The sequence below is a fragment of the Trachinotus anak genome, unplaced genomic scaffold (assembly GCF_046630095.1).
Source record: "Trachinotus anak isolate AG129_WGS33_773 ecotype Australia unplaced genomic scaffold, CSIRO_AGI_Tana_v1 ptg000012l, whole genome shotgun sequence".
In the NCBI taxonomy this organism is placed as follows: domain Eukaryota; kingdom Metazoa; phylum Chordata; class Actinopteri; order Carangiformes; family Carangidae; genus Trachinotus; species Trachinotus anak.
The window spans coordinates 8,789,381-8,809,758 of record NW_027273863.1 but is presented as its reverse complement, the minus strand read 5'-3'; the positions used below and the strand labels follow the sequence as shown (position 1 = coordinate 8,809,758).

The 20,378-nt window shown below is 36.5% G+C and overlaps 3 protein-coding genes across 6 annotated transcripts; all 3 read right to left on the bottom strand.

Moving 5' to 3' along the window:
• Positions 1 to 202: 202 nt before the first annotated feature.
• On the bottom strand, positions 203 to 5,327 carry LOC139629563 (complement factor H-related protein 1-like). Of its 2 annotated transcripts, XM_071492266.1 has the most exons (7): positions 5,255 to 5,327; positions 4,973 to 5,164; positions 4,414 to 4,593; positions 4,084 to 4,275; positions 3,137 to 3,193; positions 2,887 to 3,048; positions 203 to 1,727 (listed from the first exon to the last, which is right to left on the bottom strand). In XM_071492266.1, exons 1-7 carry the CDS (start codon positions 5,310 to 5,312, stop codon positions 1,453 to 1,455), a joined length of 1,116 nt encoding a protein of 371 aa, XP_071348367.1. In that variant the 5' UTR covers positions 5,313 to 5,327; the 3' UTR covers positions 203 to 1,452. The 2 variants fall into 2 exon arrangements, with proteins under 2 accessions (XP_071348367.1, XP_071348368.1); XM_071492267.1 differs by lacking the exon at positions 4,414 to 4,593.
• Positions 5,328 to 6,996: 1,669 nt separating this feature from the next.
• LOC139629564 (complement factor H-related protein 1-like) lies at positions 6,997 to 12,148 on the bottom strand. 2 transcript variants are annotated; one of them, XM_071492269.1, is made up of 7 exons: positions 12,011 to 12,148; positions 11,729 to 11,920; positions 11,208 to 11,387; positions 10,878 to 11,069; positions 9,931 to 9,987; positions 9,681 to 9,842; positions 6,997 to 8,521 (listed from the first exon to the last, which is right to left on the bottom strand). In XM_071492269.1, the coding sequence occupies exons 1-7, from the start codon at positions 12,066 to 12,068 to the stop codon at positions 8,247 to 8,249; spliced, it is 1,116 nt and encodes a 371-aa protein (XP_071348370.1). In that variant the 5' UTR covers positions 12,069 to 12,148; the 3' UTR covers positions 6,997 to 8,246. The 2 variants fall into 2 exon arrangements, with proteins under 2 accessions (XP_071348370.1, XP_071348371.1); XM_071492270.1 differs by lacking the exon at positions 11,208 to 11,387.
• Positions 12,149 to 13,752: 1,604 nt separating this feature from the next.
• LOC139629565 (complement factor H-related protein 1-like) lies at positions 13,753 to 18,124 on the bottom strand. Of its 2 annotated transcripts, XM_071492271.1 has the most exons (9): positions 17,972 to 18,124; positions 17,695 to 17,886; positions 16,928 to 17,107; positions 16,589 to 16,780; positions 16,311 to 16,367; positions 16,060 to 16,221; positions 15,104 to 15,277; positions 14,158 to 14,183; positions 13,753 to 14,016 (listed from the first exon to the last, which is right to left on the bottom strand). In XM_071492271.1, the coding sequence occupies exons 1-9, from the start codon at positions 18,027 to 18,029 to the stop codon at positions 13,987 to 13,989; spliced, it is 1,071 nt and encodes a 356-aa protein (XP_071348372.1). In that variant the 5' UTR covers positions 18,030 to 18,124; the 3' UTR covers positions 13,753 to 13,986. The 2 variants fall into 2 exon arrangements, with proteins under 2 accessions (XP_071348372.1, XP_071348373.1); XM_071492272.1 differs by lacking the exons at positions 13,753 to 14,016; positions 14,158 to 14,183 and having other exon boundaries at positions 15,121 to 15,277; positions 15,965 to 16,221.
• Positions 18,125 to 20,378: the final 2,254 nt, after the last annotated feature.

Here is a 20,378-nt window from a genome sequence, read left to right as displayed (position 1 = left end):
GTTAATGAATGTGTGCGAGTCATTTCTCCTGTGACAGACTGGTGGCGTGTTCAGGATGTTCTCCTCCTGGGAAAGCCACCTGCCACTTGTGACCCTGAACAGGATGAGTGGGTATGGATAATAGATGGATGATTGGATTGCTTTTGGACGATGTTTTTTTTCTTGATGATATAAAAACTCTAAGTCATAAAAACACAATTCCTTAAAGATTAGTGCAGAGATTTTATTCAGGCTATAACATCAGTCGTTTTCCTGGCGTGGAGCATACAGACAAACAGTTTACTCCAACATTATGTAGGGATTCATATATCAAAATGAGAAATTGAAAATGTTTCTGACAAAACCCAAGACATTGAGTAACATCATCATCACCAAGTTTCCAGGCTGGCAGCTGTTTTCAGTCAGTGGAGAGCGAATCCAAAGACAATAGTATCTTTCAGTTGGTCATATAGCCATTGCAATTGTTCTGGTCACAATAGAGACAATGAAGAATTATATAAACATTAATAGTAAAACATAGCGAAAGCAAAGTATAATATGAATACATAATCATAAATGCATATAAAAATTAAACTGAAGTATTGCTTCATACAGGAGTAACACTCACCGTATGTCTTTGAAGGTGGCTACAACCTAAAAATAATCAAGCACAGCAGTGAATATTGTTTTATCAACTGTATTAAGTGTAGAGGAATAATGGCCTCTATTTAAAACATTGTGTATGGTACATAAGCTTAGTGAATCAGTCTGTGGATGCCTCAATAGCACTTTCTCCATGTCTGAACAGTAAATATGAAGCTTAGCGTAGCTTAGCCTAGCATAAAGACTGGAAACAAGGAAACAGCTCTGTCCAAAGACAACAAACTTGGCTTCCACCACCTCTAAACCTCACAGAAAACCTAATTTAAAATCCCATTAACATTTATGACAATGTTAGTATGTAAAAGAAGAAATGCAAAATGAGAGATAGCATTTAGAAGAAGAAGCCGTAAGAAGGGAAACAGAGAGTCCCAACCAGCAGAGAGTCCAAGCCAAATATAGTCCAGCTCATAAATCCCAGTTGAAGTACAAGCTGTTGTTTTTACACTTTGTTTGTTGTACGGATTAAACAAATATATAAGTGATCATTGATGAACTTCAGAGATGCTGGGAGGCAGATTTTTAAAAACCTTTGGACAAACCCAGGTGCTGTTGTCATCTCCTCTAACTTTTGGCAAGAAAGCTAATAAGTGTATTTCCCAAAATGTCAAACAATTTCTTCAAGGTTAAGGCTCAGGTTAAACATACAACAGAGCTGAGCCTGGGAATAAATCTTTTATTTGTCTATAATGACACTAATATTTAAACCCTGTGGCTTTCATTGTCTTGATCTGATGATCAAAGACAGTTACAACCAGTTTCACAGACACGATCTACAAAACCATCAGGCAGATAGTTGGCACACACAGTGTCTTAGCTGACAATGAGCAGAGAAAACACTGTTGAAAGACCTGTTATCCTACTGTATTTCTGTTTATGGCATATTGATGTAATGAGCTTAAAGTTATACTTACATTTGCTTAACGTGGCTCTTCCATTACTGCACCGAACCACAGAATAATGATCTGACGCCCAGTACCAGTGTAATTTCCTACATTTCAATTCCACGTTGTCATCATATTTTAAATATATAACTCCATCAGGTATTAAGTCGGGATATTGAGCAGTGTTCACAGAACAGTAGGCATCTGCACAAAAGGAACAACAATTTGTTAACTTCTTCCTCAACCAGCCTCCTGGGTCCATGTATCTTTTGGTGTATTGAAAAAAACAAGTTGTTATTTGATGTTAATTTTTAAATACAAAAATTAAAACTGAAATATAGGGGAAGAGCAAAATTTTAAAAACAGCTTTTTTGGTTATGAACATTTAGAGTTATTAGACTGAAACATTCTTGATGTGCTTCATCTGAACATGTCTGAGGGGAAATCCTTTCTGTTTTTAGATACTAGACATTTTTAGACACAGCATTTCAGACAGTTAAAGTTAATTTTTCTGCAATGAACAGTCATGCAATGTATATCAGATTAAGTCAGTCAAGTCAAAGTTGATCAAATGAAATGTGCTGAAAGCGCCGATTTCTCCATCAGTTTTATTGGATGTGTCCTTTCTGAGTGTAAGGGGTGGATGCACTGCTGATTATTGCTGTCAAATAATGTTTTAGCCACAAGGTCGCAATGACATGACTTAAATTCAAATTGTTGAGACAAAATGTCCCAATTTTATATTAAACCTAAATCACGCATCTTTAGAAATAAAGTTACAATGTGGATGCAGGTGTTTTTCATCACATCCCTTCCCTCCTCAGACCAGGAATGTTTGAAATTCACATTGTGAAGCAGAAATGGCCAAACCTATGTGCTCATTACCACATTTGATTCATGTGGGGATGCATTATCCGACAGATTTGATTTTGTTGCTGCTGAGATTTGTATTATACATACAAAAACAAACACAAGCAGGGGGTTCAGGTTCTCAGATAACTGTAATTGTTCATAAACTATCATCATGGATAAAGCCAACAAACAATACTGCATTGTTTTCAAGACCCCTCATCTGTGTCTTTAATAAAGATTGAATTCAATTGAATTGAAATTGAAGCTGTAATTTGCCTTAAAATCATTATAACATCTGGTAGTTTCCCCTTTAACTGTGTGTGTTCCTGTTCCTTTGTTATAACCATGAAAAAGAAAATTCCCTTGTATTGAATGTTGTATTGAATGTCTTTACAATCTTTTTTGCTTTATTATACCTGTTTCTGAAAGGAAAACCAAATGACCAAATGATATATGGACCCTCCTGGACAGATCACTGAAATAAAAGTTAGTGGGCTTGACTTGTTTATACCTTTGCAGGTAGGTACTTCTGACCATGTGCGATCTGCGTAACACTTGACTTTCTCTGGACCCACTCGTCTGTAAAAGCTATTACAGCTGAATCTCAAAAACATGTCATTAATTTCCACAACATCACCATTTACGATGGTGGGGTGTTCTCCACAGTTGGTGACTGAAATAGAAAAACAAAGTGTTTCTGGTTGGCAGAGATATTATCCAGTACATGTAATGTAAAAGGAGAAATGAATCGACTTATTTACTTGATGTGGTTTGAGTTTGAATCTCTCTCTCATTTGATCCAGAGGTGGCAGAAGGTCCTATAAGATAGAGTCAACACACCAGTTATTAGTTATGAGTCAGTTATTATACTGCCATGTTGTTTTTGTGCATTTGTTCCAGAATATCTAAACATTTTTCCCATCATGCTTCCAAATATAATAGTATGATTGTATGATTTTTTTCTGTGATGGATTATCTCTGTTGTCAATTACTTGAACCTGCAATAATTAATGTTCCAGAGGAAATTTTTTTCTGTCTTTTCTTTGTGTAACAGAAATAAAAAAGCTCTTTTTTGGAGATTACTGAATTCTGACCGGTTTCTCCTAGACCTCCTTTAGGAGAAATAAGAGATCATGATCTGAGAAATCAATCCTGCCCAGTGTGAGAATAACAGGAATAAGACAAGAAAAGCAGGAGATTTCAATTTCAGGTGTTGTGCAAGCTCTTTTGTAAGCCAATCAGGTTTTCTTACTGTTGTCTTAAGAGCTGATTATTTCAGACAAATAAAGATCAGAGCAGTGGAAGAAAAAAAAGAGTATCTTAAAGTTCCTAGGAATTCAGATTAAGAAACACGAAAAAAACGGTTAAAATCTTATATTGATCTTAAATTGAGCTGAATTGTCCAGGAGAAGAGATGAAGAGATCTTATTTCTGAATTTTCCTTTCCTCTGGGTGTTACCTATTTACACATCCAGCAGTTACTTCCAACATTAGCATTCATTTGGATTTTTTTCTTTATAACCACTTGATAAGGTCTAATATTTATTTTTAAAGGTCCTTTATTTTTGTTATCTACCTTTTTAGTAGTTAAAACCTAAAGTTTTCATGTGATCCATTATTAATATATAAACATTGATTATGTCCACTTCAATACCAGTTCATGAAAAGTATTTTCATCACTGCATATCTCATCACATTGTCCACTTACTGCATGTCGGACCTTCAGTCCAGGTCCCAGCTATACAAAAGATGGATTTGTTGGTGTGTGCTCCCTCTATAGTGTATCCATCTTCACATTCATACACCACTTCTGAGTCTATAGCAAAAACCTCCTGGTATGCCTGATGAATTATTACAGCATGGGGGACTTTAGGGGGCTCGGTGCATGCAGTGGTACTTTCTGTGAATAAGAAAAAAAAAAAACAGTCATTAAAAGTGCTCATGAGAGATGAGCCCAAAACATTTTCACTGGTTTTGTTCCTCTTATTGTGATTTTTCTCTCCACAGCAAACAAATATAAAACATCGGACAGACTTACTCTGACAGACGGGCAAAGATGACCATTCTCCATTTATACATCTGGCTGTTGCAACTTGGTCTTTGTGTTCAAATCCTCGGTCACAGCTTATCCTTATCATGTGTCTGTTCTCATACCAACCATTTGAGTTTTCAGTGTATTTTCCATTGAGGATAGTTGGTGGGATGCAGGCCTTTATATCTGAGAAATGAAAGACAGAACAAGACCATAAAAACTGCCAAAGTTTCCATAAATATCATCATATATGGTTCGATAAATGATCTCAAACAAATCTTCACTGAAGGTTAATAAAGCTAATTATTGCTCTAAAACAAATTTTGACCTGATGATGGCTCTAGATGCAAAGTCAAGGCCACCAAAGTTATCACAGTTCATCCTGAGGAAGGCATGAACATCTAAACACATTTTTGTGTCAATACATCCAATAGTTGTCGAGATATTTCAGTCTGGAGCAAAGTTGTGGACCAAAGGACCGACAGGCTGACGTTGCCAACTATACAACCAGGCAGCTAGCATGGCTACAAAGAGGAAACAGAAGATGTATTTAGGGAACACTTACCCATACATTGAGGCTGATGAGACCATTTGCCATTTTCACATGTGGTTGTTGCCCACCAACCCTTCATTGCTGGTTTACGTCCATCGTAGCAGGTATAGCTCAGCGTTGTTCCATTAGAGTAGGTCACTTGCTTTGGGACAAAGAAACCACCGACCAGACTGGGAGCACTACAGGACTGTGTTGCGCTTTGTGCTAAAATACAACACCAGGCAATGTTACTCTACAGTAACTGTGTTTTTACAAATTTAAATGGTCACATGTGAAAGTATTCAATGTTCTCACCGTCAAGTGCTCCAGGAAACCAAATCAGGAGAAGAAATCCAAAATATCTGATGTACATTTTGTCAGCACTTATATCATCTCACGACAAAGCAGAGCTAAAACCATAGTCCAGATCAGCAGCAGTTAGTTATTATTTGCTTTCCAATTCTCAAAAAGAAAGCTATTGATTGATGATTGTTTGAATTTCAAAACGATTTCCCGGACTTTCTGTGATCACAGGTCAGTTTTATGACTCCCTGGTTTAATTATTTATCCAGCAAGGTCATCATCACTTGAGGGTGCACACAGCATTGAAAACAAAATATTTCTGACCATAGGTTGCTTCTTAGAGTGACACTGTCCTTCGAAACACCCAGATCTACATGGATGCAACACCCTTATGTGAATAAGACCCAAATAAAGTTACAAAAATCAAAAAATTACAGTGCAGTGTCGCAAATTAAGCTTGACTTTAACAATGCAAACACTGACACCTGTTTCGACAGAGGAGGAACATCCTCCTGACACTGAGATGGTGTCAGACAGGGTGAGAAGGAACAAACATGATGCCTGCATGTTTAAATCCAATCATTTATAAAATGACAACTCACCACATTGTAAGAGCGAAGCTGTTCAAAGATGTCTCTTTGGTCAAGGCACTGAAGGTTTATTAACTTTTATATTAAAGCTGAAATATTCACAGAATCTCTGTTACAACATGAGTGCAGCGCTTATATCTGCCACTAAATTAGTTGCTCTCTTATGGATATGTATCTTGTCTTGGAAAAACAAATATGATCTTACATCTTATATGTCAATCAAGTCTTCCTCATTTTATGAGAAGTCTACAGCTGCACCTGGTTCAGTAATAGTCAGAGATTATGATTATTTTAATGAGCTGGAAGGAGTAGGTGACTTTTGGAGAATTTTTAACCAATTAATTGAGAGAAAATCAAACTAGACACAAGTTAGTAGTTAGTATTTTGAAACAGGGAGAGGATCTTTATGAAATAAAATATGAATATTTTGCCAAGATGAAGTAAAGTCTCATTCACAGCTGAATTCACATTTTTTCAGTTCAGTGGTCCCCACATTTTACATGTGCAATAGCACACATTTTTTATGGAACCACAATGACTCCCCACATTTGTTCTCAGAAAAGGAGGGTTTGTAACTGTGCAATGCAAAATGGACGTAGAGAGGAGAATTGTTTTCTTTTTGAACCAATGTAGTATAAATATGAGCACAATGATTAATTATTGGAAGTTGATGTAGTTACGTGTGTGCAAGAAACTTAATTAATAAGTGTGATTAAAGGTGAATGAACTGATTTTTAGGAACTAATGAGGGGATAAACAGTGGAAAACAGTAAAGCAGAAGGCAAAAAAATCAAGTGTAATAAAGTGTCAGTTGCATCCTGGGGTGGTGTTGATGGTGGATTTTCCTTGTGTTGCAGCAATGACAGAATTCATTGTTGCAGAGTTCAGTTTCATTATCTGAAACAGCAGTGATTCTCAAACTTTGTGTCATGATCAATAAAGCCAGCATTAATGATTAATGAGTTAATGAATGTGTGCGAGTCATTTCTCCTGTGACAGACTGGTGGCGTGTTCAGGATGTTCTCCACCTGGGAAAGCCACCTGCCACTTGTGACCCTGAACAGGATGAGTGGGTATGGATAATAGATGGATGATTGGATTGCTTTTGGACGATGTTTTTTTTCTTGATGATATAAAAACTCTAAGTCATAAAAACACAATTCCTTAAAGATTAGTGCAGAGATTTTATTCAGGCTATAACATCAGTCGTTTTCCTGGCGTGGAGCATACAGACAAACAGTTTACTCCAACATTATGTAGGGATTCATATATCAAAATGAGAAATTGAAAATGTTTCTGACAAAACCCAAGACATTGAGTAACATCATCATCACCAAGTTTCCAGGCTGGCAGCTGTTTTCAGTCAGTGGAGAGCGAATCCAAAGACAATAGTATCTTTCAGTTGGTCATATAGCCATTGCAATTGTTCTGGTCACAATAGAGACAATGAAGAATTATATAAACATTAATAGTAAAACATAGTAAAAACAAAGTATAATATGAATACATAATCATAAATGCATATAAAAATTAAACTGAAGTATTGCTTCATACAGGAGTAACACTCACCGTATGTCTTTGAAGGTGGCTACAACCTAAAAATAATCAAGCACAGCAGTGAATATTGTTTTATCAACTGTATTAAGTGTAGAGGAATAATGGCCTCTATTTAAAACATTGTGTATGGTACATAAGCTTAGTGAATCAGTCTGTGGATGCCTCAATAGCACTTTCTCCATGTCTGAACAGTAAATATGAAGCTTAGCGTAGCTTAGCCTAGCATAAAGACTGGAAACAAGGAAACAGCTCTGTCCAAAGACAACAAACTTGGCTTCCACCACCTCTAAACCTCACAGAAAACCTAATTTAAAATCCCATTAACATTTATGACAATGTTAGTATGTAAAAGAAGAAATGCAAAATGAGAGATAGCATTTAGAAGAAGAAGCCGTAAGAAGGGAAACAGAGAGTCCCAACCAGCAGAGAGTCCAAGCCAAATATAGTCCAGCTCATAAATCCCAGTTGAAGTACAAGCTGTTGTTTTTACACTTTGTTTGTTGTACGGATTAAACAAATATATAAGTGATCATTGATGAACTTCAGAGATGCTGGGAGGCAGATTTTTAAAAACCTTTGGACAAACCCAGGTGCTGTTGTCATCTCCTCTAACTTTTGGCAAGAAAGCTAATAAGTGTATTTCCCAAAATGTCAAACAATTTCTTCAAGGTTAAGGCTCAGGTTAAACATACAACAGAGCTGAGCCTGGGAATAAATCTTTTATTTGTCTATAATGACACTAATATTTAAACCCTGTGGCTTTCATTGTCTTGATCTGATGATCAAAGACAGTTACAACCAGTTTCACAGACACGATCTACAAAACCATCAGGCAGATAGTTGGCACACACAGTGTCTTAGCTGACAATGAGCAGAGAAAACACTGTTGAAAGACCTGTTATCCTACTGTATTTCTGTTTATGGCATATTGATGTAATGAGCTTAAAGTTATACTTACATTTGCTTAACGTGGCTCTTCCATTACTGCACCGAACCACAGAATAATGATCTGACGCCCAGTACCAGTGTAATTTCCTACATTTCAATTCCACGTTGTCATCATATTTTAAATATATAACTCCATCATGTATTAAGTCGGGATATTGAGCAGTGTTCACAGAACAGTAGGCATCTGCACAAAAGGAACAACAATTTGTTAACTTCTTCCTCAACCAGCCTCCTGGGTCCATGTATCTTTTGGTGTATTGAAAAAAACAAGTTGTTATTTGATGTTAATTTTTAAATACAAAAATTAAAACTGAAATATAGGGGAAGAGCAAAATTTTAAAAACAGCTTTTTTGGTTATGAACATTTAGAGTTATTAGACTGAGACGTTCTTGATGTGCTTCATCTGAACATGTCTGAGGGGAAATCCTTTCTGTTTTTAGATACTAGACATTTTTAGACACAGCATTTCAGACAGTTAAAGTTAATTTTTCTGCAATGAACAGTCATGCAATGTATATCAGATTAAGTCAGTCAAGTCAAAGTTGATCAAATGAAATGTGCTGAAAGCGCCGATTTCTCCATCAGTTTTATTGGATGTGTCCTTTCTGAGTGTAAGGGGTGGATACACTGCTGATTATTGCTGTCAAATAATGTTTTAGCCACAAGGTCGCAATGACATGACTTAAATTCAAATTGTTGAGACAAAATGTCCCAATTTTATATTAAACCTAAATCACGCATCTTTAGAAATAAAGTTACAATGTGGATGCAGGTGTTTTTCATCACATCCCTTCCCTCCTCAGACCAGGAATGTTTGAAATTCACATTGTGAAGCAGAAATGGCCAAACCTATGTGCTCATTACCACATTTGATTCATGTGGGGATGCATTATCCGACAGATTTGATTTTGTTGCTGCTGAGATTTGTATTATACATACAAAAACAAACACAAGCAGGGGGTTCAGGTTCTCAGATAACTGTAATTGTTCATAAACTATCATCATGGATAAAGCCAACAAACAATACTGCATTGTTTTCAAGACCCCTCATCTGTGTCTTTAATAAAGATTGAATTCAATTGAATTGAAATTGAAGCTGTAATTTGCCTTAAAATCATTATAACATCTGGTAGTTTCCCCTTTAACTGTGTGTGTTCCTGTTCCTTTGTTATAACCATGAAAAAGAAAATTCCCTTGTATTGAATGTTGTATTGAATGTCTTTACAATCTTTTTTGCTTTATTATACCTGTTTCTGAAAGGAAAACCAAATGACCAAATGATATATGGACCCTCCTGGACAGATCATTGAAATAAAAGCTCGTGGGCTTGACTTGTTTATACCTTTGCAGGTAGGTACTTCTGACCATGTGCGATCTGCGTAACACTTGACTTTCTCTGGACCCACTCGTCTGTAAAAGCTATTACAGCTGAATCTCAAAAACATGTCATTAATTTCCACAACATCACCATTTACGATGGTGGGGTGTTCTCCACAGTTGGTGACTGAAATAGAAAAACAAAGTGTTTCTGGTTGGCAGAGATATTATCCAGTACATGTAATGTAAAAGGAGAAATGAATCGACTTATTTACTTGATGTGGTTTGAGTTTGATTCTCCCTCTCATTTGATCCAGAGGTGGCAGAAGGTCCTATAAGATAGAGTCAACACACCAGTTATTAGTTATGAGTCAGTTATTATACTGCCATGTTGTTTTTGTGCATTTGTTCCAGAATATCTAAACATTTTTCCCATCATGCTTCCAAATATAATAGTATGATTGTATGATTTTTTTCTGTGATGGATTATCTCTGTTGTCAATTACTTGAACCTGCAATAATTAATGTTCCAGAGGAAATTTTTTTCTGTCTTTTCTTTGTGTAACAGAAATAAAAAAGCTCTTTTTTGGAGATTACTGAATTCTGACCGGTTTCTCCTAGACCTCCTTTAGGAGAAATAAGAGATCATGATCTGAGAAATCAATCCTGCCCAGTGTGAGAATAACAGGAATAAGACAAGAAAAGCAGGAGATTTCAATTTCAGGTGTTGTGCAAGCTCTTTTGTAAGCCAATCAGGTTTTCTTACTGTTGTCTTAAGAGCTGATTATTTCAGACAAATAAAGATCAGAGCAGTGGAAGAAAAAAAAGAGTATCTTAAAGTTCCTAGGAATTCAGATTAAGAAACACGAAAAAAACGGTTAAAATCTTATATTGATCTTAAATTGAGCTGAATTGTCCAGGAGAAGAGATGAAGAGATCTTATTTCTGAATTTTCCTTTCCTCTGGGTGTTACCTATTTACACATCCAGCAGTTACTTCCAACATTAGCATTCATTTTGATTTTTTTCTTTATAACCACTTGATAAGGTCTAATATAGATTTTTTAAGGTCCTTTATTTTTGTTATCTACCTTTTTAGTAGTTAAAACCTAAAGTTTTCATGTGATCCATTATTAATATATAAACATTGATTATGTCCACTTCAATACCAGTTCATGAAAAGTATTTTCATCACTGCATATCTCATCACATTGTCCACTTACTGCATGTCGGACCTTCAGTCCAGGTCCCAGCTATACAAAAGATGGATTTGTTGGTGTGTGCTCCCTCTATAGTGTATCCATCTTCACATTCATACACCACTTCTGAGTCTATAGCAAAAACCTCCTGGTATGCCTGATGAATTATTACAGCATGGGGGACTTTAGGGGGCTCGGTGCATGCAGTGGTACTTTCTGTGAATAAGAAAAAAAAAAAACAGTCATTAAAAGTGCTCATGAGAGATGAGCCCAAAACATTTTCACTGGTTTTGTTCCTCTTATTGTGATTTTTCTCTCCACAGCAAACAAATATAAAACATCGGACAGACTTACTCTGACAGACGGGCAAAGATAACCATTCTCCATTTATACATCTGGCTGTTGCAACTTGGTCTTTGTGTTCAAATCCTCGGTCACAGCTTATCCTTATCATGTGTCTGTTCTCATACCAACCATTTGAGTTTTCAGTGTATTTTCCATTGAGGATAGTTGGTGGGATGCAGGCCTTTATATCTGAGTTTCCATAAATATCATCATATATGGTTCGATAAATGATCTCAAACAAATCTTCACTGAAGGTTAATAAAGCTAATTATTGCTCTAAAACAAATTTTGACCTGATGATGGCTCTAGATGCAAAGTCAAGGCCACCAAAGTTATCACAGTTCATCCTGAGGAAGGCATGAACATCTAAACACATTTTTGTGTCAATACATCCAATAGTTGTCGAGATATTTCAGTCTGGAGCAAAGTTGTGGACCAAAGGACCGACAGGCTGACGTTGCCAACTATACAACCAGGCACCTAGCATGGCTACAAAGAGGAAACAGAAGATGTATTTAGGGAACACTTACCCATACATTGAGGCTGATGAGACCATTTGCCATTTTCACATGTGGTTGTTGCCCACCAACCCTTCATTGCTGGTTTACGTCCATCGTAGCAGGTATAGCTCAGCGTTGTTCCATTAGAGTAGGTCACTTGCTTTGGGACAAAGAAACCACCGACCAGACTGGGAGCACTACAGGACTGTGTTGCGCTTTGTGCTAAAATACAACACCAGGCAATGTTACTCTACAGTAACTGTGTTTTTACAAATTTAAATGGTCACATGTGAAAGTATTCAATGTTCTCACCGTGAAGTGCTCCAGGAAACCAAATCAGGAGAAGAAATCCAAAATATCTGATGTACATTTTGTCAGCACTTATATCATCTCACGACAAAGCAGAGCTAAAACCATAGTCCAGATCAGCAGCAGTTAGTTATTATTTGCTTTCCAATTCTCAAAAAGAAAGCTATTGATTGATGATTGTTTGAATTTCAAAACGATTTCCCGGACTTTCTGTGATCACAGGTCAGTTTTATGACTCCCTGGTTTAATTATTTATCCAGCAAGGTCATCATCACTTGAGGGTGCACACAGCATTGAAAACAAAATATTTCTGACCATAGGTTGCTTCTCAGAGTGACACTGTCCTTCGAAACACCCAGATCTACATGGATGCAACACCCTTATGTGAATAAGACCCAAATAAATTTACAAAAATCAAAAAATTACAGTGCAGTGTCGCAAATTAAGCTTGACTTTAACAATGCAAACACTGACACCTGTTTCGACAGAGGAGGAACATCCCCCTGACACTGAGATGGTGTCAGACAGGGTGAGAAGGAACAAACATGATGCCTGCATGTTTAAATCCAATCATTTATAAAATGACAACTCACCACATTGTAAGAGCGAAGCTGTTCAAAGACGTCTCTTTGGTCAAGGCACTGAAGGTTTATTAACTTTTATATTAAAGCTGAAATATTCACAGAATCTCTGTTACAACATGAGTGCAGCGCTTATATCTGCCACTAAATTAGTTGCTCTCTTATGGATATGTATCTTGTCTTGACAAAACAAATATGATCTTACATCTTATATGTCAATCAAGTCTTCCTCATTTTATGAGAAGTCTACAGCTGCACCTGGTTCAGTAATAGTCAGAGATTATGATTATTTTAATGAGCTGGAAGGAGTAGGTGACTTTTGGAGAATTTTTAACCAATTAATTGAGAGAAAATCAAACTAGACACAAGTTAGTAGTTAGTATTTTGAAACAGGGAGAGGATCTTTATGAAATAAAATATGAATATTTTGCCAAGATGAAGTAAAGTCTCATTCACAGCTGAATTCACATTTTTTCAGTTCAGTGGTCCCCACATTTTACATGTGCAATAGCACACATTTTTTATGGAACCACAATGACTCCCCACATTTGTTCTCAGAAAAGGAGGGTTTGTAACTGTGCAATGCAAAATGGACGTAGAGAGGAGAATTGTTTTCTTTTTGAACCAATGTAGTATAAATATGAGCACAATGATTAATTATTGGAAGTTGATGTAGTTACGTGTGTGCAAGAAACTTAATTAATAAGTGTGATTAAAGGTGAATGAACTGATTTTTAGGAACTAATGAGGGGATAAACAGTGGAAAACAGTAAAGCAGAAGGCAAAAAAATCAAGTGTAATAAAGTGTCAGTTGCATCCTGGGGTGGTGTTGATGGTGGATTTTCCTTGTGTTGCAGCAATGACAGAATTCATTGTTGCAGAGTTCAGTTTCATTATCTGAAACAGCAGTGATTCTCAAACTTTGTGTCATGATCAATAAAGCCAGCATTAATGATTAATGAGTTAATGAATGTGTGCGAGTCATTTCTCCTGTGACAGACTGGTGGCGTGTTCAGGATGTTCTCCTCCTGGGAAAGCCACCTGCCACTTGTGACCCTGAACAGGATGAGTGGGTATGGATAATAGACGGATGATTGGATTGCTTTTGGACGATGTTTTTTTTCTTGATGATATAAAAACTCTAAGTCATAAAAACACAATTCCTTAAAGATTAGTGCAGAGATTTTATTCAGGCTATAACACCAGTCGTTTTCCTGGCGTGGAGCATACAGACAAACAGTTTACTCCAACATTATGTAGGGATTCATATATCAAAATGAGAAATTGAAAATGTTTCTGACAAAACCCAAGACATTGAGTAACATCATCATCACCAAGTTTCCAGGCTGGCAGCTGTTTTCAGTCAGTGGAGAGCGAATCCAAAGACAATAGTATCTTTCAGTTGGTCATATAGCCATTGCAATTGTTCTGGTCACAATAGAGACAATGAAGAATTATATAAACATTAATAGTAAAACATAGCGAAAGCAAAGTATAATATGAATACATAATCATAAATGCATATAAAAATTAAACTGAAGTATTGCTTCATACAGGAGTAATACTCACCGTATGTCTTTGAAGGTAGCCACAACCTAAAAATAATCAAGCACAACAGTGAATATTGTTTTATCAACTGTATTAAGTGTAGAGGAATAATGGCCTCTATTTAAAACATTGTGTATGGTACATAAGCTTAGTGAATCAGTCTGTGGATGCCTCAATAGCACTTTCTCCATGTCTGAACAGTAAATATGAAGCTTAGCGTAGCTTAGCCTAGCATAAAGACTGGAAACAAGGAAACAGCTCTGTCCAAAGACAACAAACTTGGCTTCCACCACCTCTAAACCTCACAGAAAACCTAATTTAAAATCCCATTAACATTTATGACAATGTTAGTATGTAAAAGAAGAAATGCAAAATGAGAGATAGCATTTAGAAGAAGAAGCCGTAAGAAGGGAAACAGAGAGTCCCAACCAGCAGAGAGTCCAAGCCAAATATAGTCCAGCTCATAAATCCCAGTTGAAGTACAAGCTGTTGTTTTTACACTTTGTTTGTTGTACGGATTAAACAAATATATAAGTGATCATTGATGAACTTCAGAGATGCTGGGAGGCAGATTTTTAAAAACCTTTGGACAAACCCAGGTGCTGTTGTCATCTCCTCTAACTTTTGGCAAGAAAGCTAATAAGTGTATTTCCCAAAATGTCAAACAATTTCTTCAAGGTTAAGGCTCAGGTTAAACATACAACAGAGCTGAGCCTGGGAATAAATCTTTTATTTGTCTATAATGACACTAATATTTAAACCCTGTGGCTTTCATTGTCTTGATCTGATGATCAAAGACAGTTACAACCAGTTTCACAGACACGATCTACAAAACCATCAGGCAGATAGTTGGCACACACAGTGTCTTAGCTGACAATGAGCAGAGAAAGCACTGTTGAAAGACCTGTTATCCTACTGTATTTCTGTTTATGGCATATTGATGTAATGAGCTTAAAGTTATACTTACATTTGCTTAACGTGGCTCTTCCATTACTGCACCGAACCAAAGAATAATGATCTGACGCCCAGTACCAGTGTAATTTCCTACATTTCAATTCCACGTTGTCATCATATTTTAAATATATAACTCCATCATGTATTAAGTCGGGATATTGAGCAGTGTTCACAGAACAGTAGGCATCTGCACAAAAGGAACAACAATTTGTTAACTTCTTCCTCAACCAGCCTCCTGGGTCCATGTATCTTTTGGTGTATTGAAAAAAACAAGTTGTTATTTGATGTTAATTTTTAAATACAAAAATTAAAACTGAAATATAGGGGAAGAGCAAAATTTTAAAAACAGCTTTTTTGGTTATGAACATTTAGAGTTATTAGACTGAGACGTTCTTGATGTGCTTCATCTGAACATGTCTGAGGGGAAATCCTTTCTGTTTTTAGATACTAGACATTTTTAGACACAGCATTTCAGACAGTTAAAGTTAATTTTTCTGCAATGAACAGTCATGCAATGTATATCAGATTAAGTCAGTCAAGTCAAAGTTGATTTGTATTATACATACAAAAACAAACACAAGCAGGGGGTTCAGGTTCTCAGATAACTGTAATTGTTCATAAACTATCATCATGGATAAAGCCAACAAACAATACTGCATTGTTTTCAAGACCCCTCATCTGTGTCTTTAATAAAGATTGAATTCAATTGAATTGAAATTGAAGCTGTAATTTGCCTTAAAATCATTATAACATCTGGTAGTTTCCCCTTTAACTGTGTGTGTTCCTGTTCCTTTGTTATAACCATGAAAAAGAAAATTCCCTTGTATTGAATGTTGTATTGAATGTCTTTACAATCTTTTTTGCTTTATTATACCTGTTTCTGAAAGGAAAACCAAATGGCCAAAAGATATATGGACCCTCCTGGACAGATCATTGAAATAAAAGCTCGTGGGCTTGACTTGTTTATACCTTTGCAGGTAGGTACTTCTGACCATGTGCGATCTGCGTAACACTTGACTTTCTCTGGACCCACTCGTCTGTAAAAGCTATTACAGCTGAATCTCAAAAACATGTCATTAATTTCCACAACATCACCATTTACGATGGTGGGGTGTTCTCCACAGTTGGTGACTGAAATAGAAAAAACAAAGTGTTTCTGGTTGGCAGAGATATTATCCAGTACATGTAATGTAAAAGGAGAAATTAATCGAGTTATTTACTTGATGTGGTTTGAGTTTGAATCTCTCCCTCATTTGATCCAGAGGTGGCAGAAGGTCCTATAAGATAGAGTCAACACACCAGTTATTAGTTATGAGTCAGTTATTATACTGCCATGTTGTTTTTGTGCATTTGTTCCAGAATATCTAAACATTTTTCCCATCCTGCTTTTTTGTCATGTGATCCTTTGCTAATACACAAATATAGATTGTATCCACTTTAATATCAACTCATAAAAAATATTTTCATCACTGCATATCTCAGCACATTGTCCACTTACTGCACGTTGGGCCTTCACCCCAGGTCCCAGCTATACAAAAGATTAATTTGCTGGTCTGCGCCCCGTCTATAGTGTAGCCATCTTCACATTTATACTGCACTTTTGTATCTACAGCATAAACCTCCTGGTATCCCTGATGAATTATCACAGCATGGGGGACTTTAGGGGGCTCGGTGCATGCATTGTCACTTTCTGTAAAGAAAGAAAATAAATCATGAATCGGAACAGGAAAAGGTGTCCACATGGATCACTACTTGGTTGTTGCAGTTTGTGACCTCGATTCAAGACTTAGACAAGACAGTTTTTTTTTTTCTTGAGCAACACATGTTATAAACTTACTCTGACAGACGGGCAAAGTCAACCATTTTCCATTTTTGCATTTGGCTGTTGCAACCCGGTCTTTGTGTTCATATCCGTTGTCACATTTTGTCCTCATTACGCCTCCCTCCTCATACCAGCTTTGGGAGTTGTTCACGTATTTTCCATTGGGGATAGTTGGTGGAATGCAGGCTTTTTCATCTGACAACAACAAAACTTCAGTCTCTGGGCACATTTTTAGACTTTACATATTGACTTTTATGAACATTTAAGATTGATACATAATATGGTAATATCTACCTTTCATCACAAGCTGCAATTTGTGAGTTGTTTGATTGTAAAGTATACAGAGTTTTACGATAAAAAAGCAAAGGTTAGAAAAAATAGATATAACTTTGAGTTACAGAATTGTGATTTATTTTTGTTATTTGCTACTGGTGACCCCTCAGATTCATCTTGTGGCCTACACAAATATTCCAAAGTTTATAGACGACACCAATTTTTCATTGGCATCTTATTTCACATATATTTTTTACATTTAGACACTGGACCTATAGGCCTTTTTGAAAAAGTTGCATCCAAAAAAGAGGTGGTATTATCATACACAAAATGTGAAATGCCATTTTTATGCCATTTATTTAATTATTGAAATAATGTGATGTCATTATTCTCACTGACAGTTTATCTTGCATGTATTGAGATAATTGTTGACACCTTAAATTTAAAGGTTTCAAATAACCTTCATACTAATACAGTAGAGATATTTATGATATTCATTAAGCACTTACCTATACATTGTGGTGCAGGAGCCCATGTGCCATTTTGACATTTGCTTGTTGCCCACCAATCCCCTACAACTGGTTTCCTTCCGTTATCACAGGCGTACTTGAGTTCGGTTTCATGAGGATAGGTTTCTTGAACAGGGACAAAGTAACCACCATCCAGTCTGGGAGCATGACAAGGTTGAAGTGACCTTTGTGCTGAAATATGATGATAAACAAAACAAAATACTAAACATATCTTTAACAAATTAAGATGTTCCTGAGTGAATTAAATGTTCTTTACCATGCAGCTCTCCAGGAATCCAAACTAGGAGGACAAATCCAAGGTACCTCATGCTCATTTTGTCAGGAATTAAATCACTGTGACAAAGCAGGGTGAAGAGCCCCGTGCAGGTCTGGGCCAGTTAATAATTGTTAAGGGCATTTCCCCAGTGAGCTGAAAGGTTAAGAAATAGTAAACATTAAAACGAGTTACTGTCATTATTGTGGTACTGTTGTTTGGAAGTGAACAGAAATACGTACACATGTACTCAATTCAGATCAGTCAACATTTTGCAATAGCATCTTGCTTAAATGATGTTCTTTAAAAATGTGAACACAGACCAGTGGGCTATTATGTCCAGCTGTTGCATCATTTGCTGTCAGATTTTGACTTTGATTTTCAATCATTATTTCCCATTTTGGTACACACTGCACCATGAGGACGAAGGTCCATTTACAAGAAGACACTGCTCTTGTGATCGCACATTTGTTTATTTAAGTTAAGAAAATTGGTGAATCATTGGTGATTCATTCTTTGCCCAAACAATGTTTTCTACAAAAATCTATGAGACTGTTCATGGTCCAGATTTCAAATTGATTTTCCAGACTGCTGTGTGCAGTGATCAGCATTATGAAAGATCAAAATGCAGTCACACCAAAGAACAGACTTCAAACAAAGAGGAGGAATTATGTCAAGATTTGATTACAAAGCAAAATCACTCTTCTATTAGCCCATAGAGGACCATTAGCTCCCAGTCTGATTACCATTATTTTTTCAGTCCTAAGACAATGAGCACGTTTCACAGTAGGGTAAATCATAAAACATATTATGGCTGAACTTCATTTAGGCGTTTCAGTTTCAAGGTCCTGCTATTGTTCATGCTGGCTCACTGTCACACTATCGTGGACACATGAATAGCACACCTGGACAACTGTATTGTTCCTCCTACAAGTGAAAATGTCTGTTGTCAAAAAGGTCTGTTGCTCCTGTCATTGCCGCATGGGTTGGAAAGCTTTATTTTTAATATTTTGTTATTTATTTTTAGGTGGAGTAGGAAAATGTATTGGATTCTTTGCTTTGAAGAGACGCTGTAAAATACAAAAGTACAAATAAAAAAAAAAAAAGAAAACACATAAAAACTTTTTCATTATGGCCAAGAGTGAAAACTGTTACAGAAAAAGGGGAATTATTGATATTTCAAGTTGCAAGGTTTCTGAGAAACTACAGCTCTAATTTGGCTAAACTTAAAAAAAAGCTGATGAAAAGGAAGCTTTTGAGAGATAGATATATCTTAGACATATCTCAAATATGTTTAGGCTTAGATACTTACAAAGTAATATCTGATAACAGCTTTATACTTCTTCTAGACTTTCATAAAAACTTTGACTCCATAAACCATAATTTTATGTTCAGCTGCCTTAAGAAATTTGGTTTTGGCACATTTTTTGTAGTGCACTCAAAACATTATGTTGTAATGCTTATTGCTCCATTAAGCTTGATCTCAAAAGAGGAATAAGATAAGGCTGTTACGTTCTGGTAAACTTGCTGTTCGGACCCCAGAGCAGATTTAGATGCAGACACAACCAGTTATAATAAAAACTCAGTTCAAGGTGTGTGAGAGAGAGTTCTTGGGGGAATGCAGAGGGGCAAGGGATCTGGGTGGAGGCTGGTGGAGCATGGGGGAGGATGGTTGTTGTGGAGCAGGTGAGTGGTGTGTGTGGAGGCAGCGGCACACACATATACACACACAGGCGAGGGAGAGGAGACACGGGGAAAGCCGGACAGAGAAAACAAACTGCAGTCACAGAGGGGCTGTGACAAAGGCTGCCCAAATCTTTGCTTTCATCACTATTCAGCTCTTTGCCGATCGTATCACTATGAATTATCAAAAAGGAATTTCTGCTGCAGGAAGAGAGGCTTTAATTAGGCAGCCAGCAGATGACACTACTATTTTTTGTGATGTCCAGTGAACTTCAAACGTCTCTAAACTAACTTTTATTGTGAAAGACAGAGAGGTTACCTCAACTAAAATTTTAGCATTTAGATAATCAGACAGTGAAATACTTCAGTTCATTTGGAAGAATCAAACACACTACATAAGTCAGTAGTGATGAATTCTTATGAAAAAGGCTGCTTAAATTTCTTAGATTTTACAACTTTAAATCACACTTTCGAAATAAACTGGACCAAGTCTTATTTAAAGAAACCCTACCTCTATTTGGAATATCTTTCCTCATGACATAGCTATATAACTTGGTGGTCTAAATTTTACATTTTCTTAATAATCTTTAATTATAGTGTTGATAAAAGCCCAGTGATTATCAGCATTCCATAGACAGATGCTTCTCTTGTGGTGGTTTGGTTTCCATGAACAAAACACTGAGGTTTACTTCAGTGGTTTGTGCTTATCCGCTCTCTCTCTCTCTCT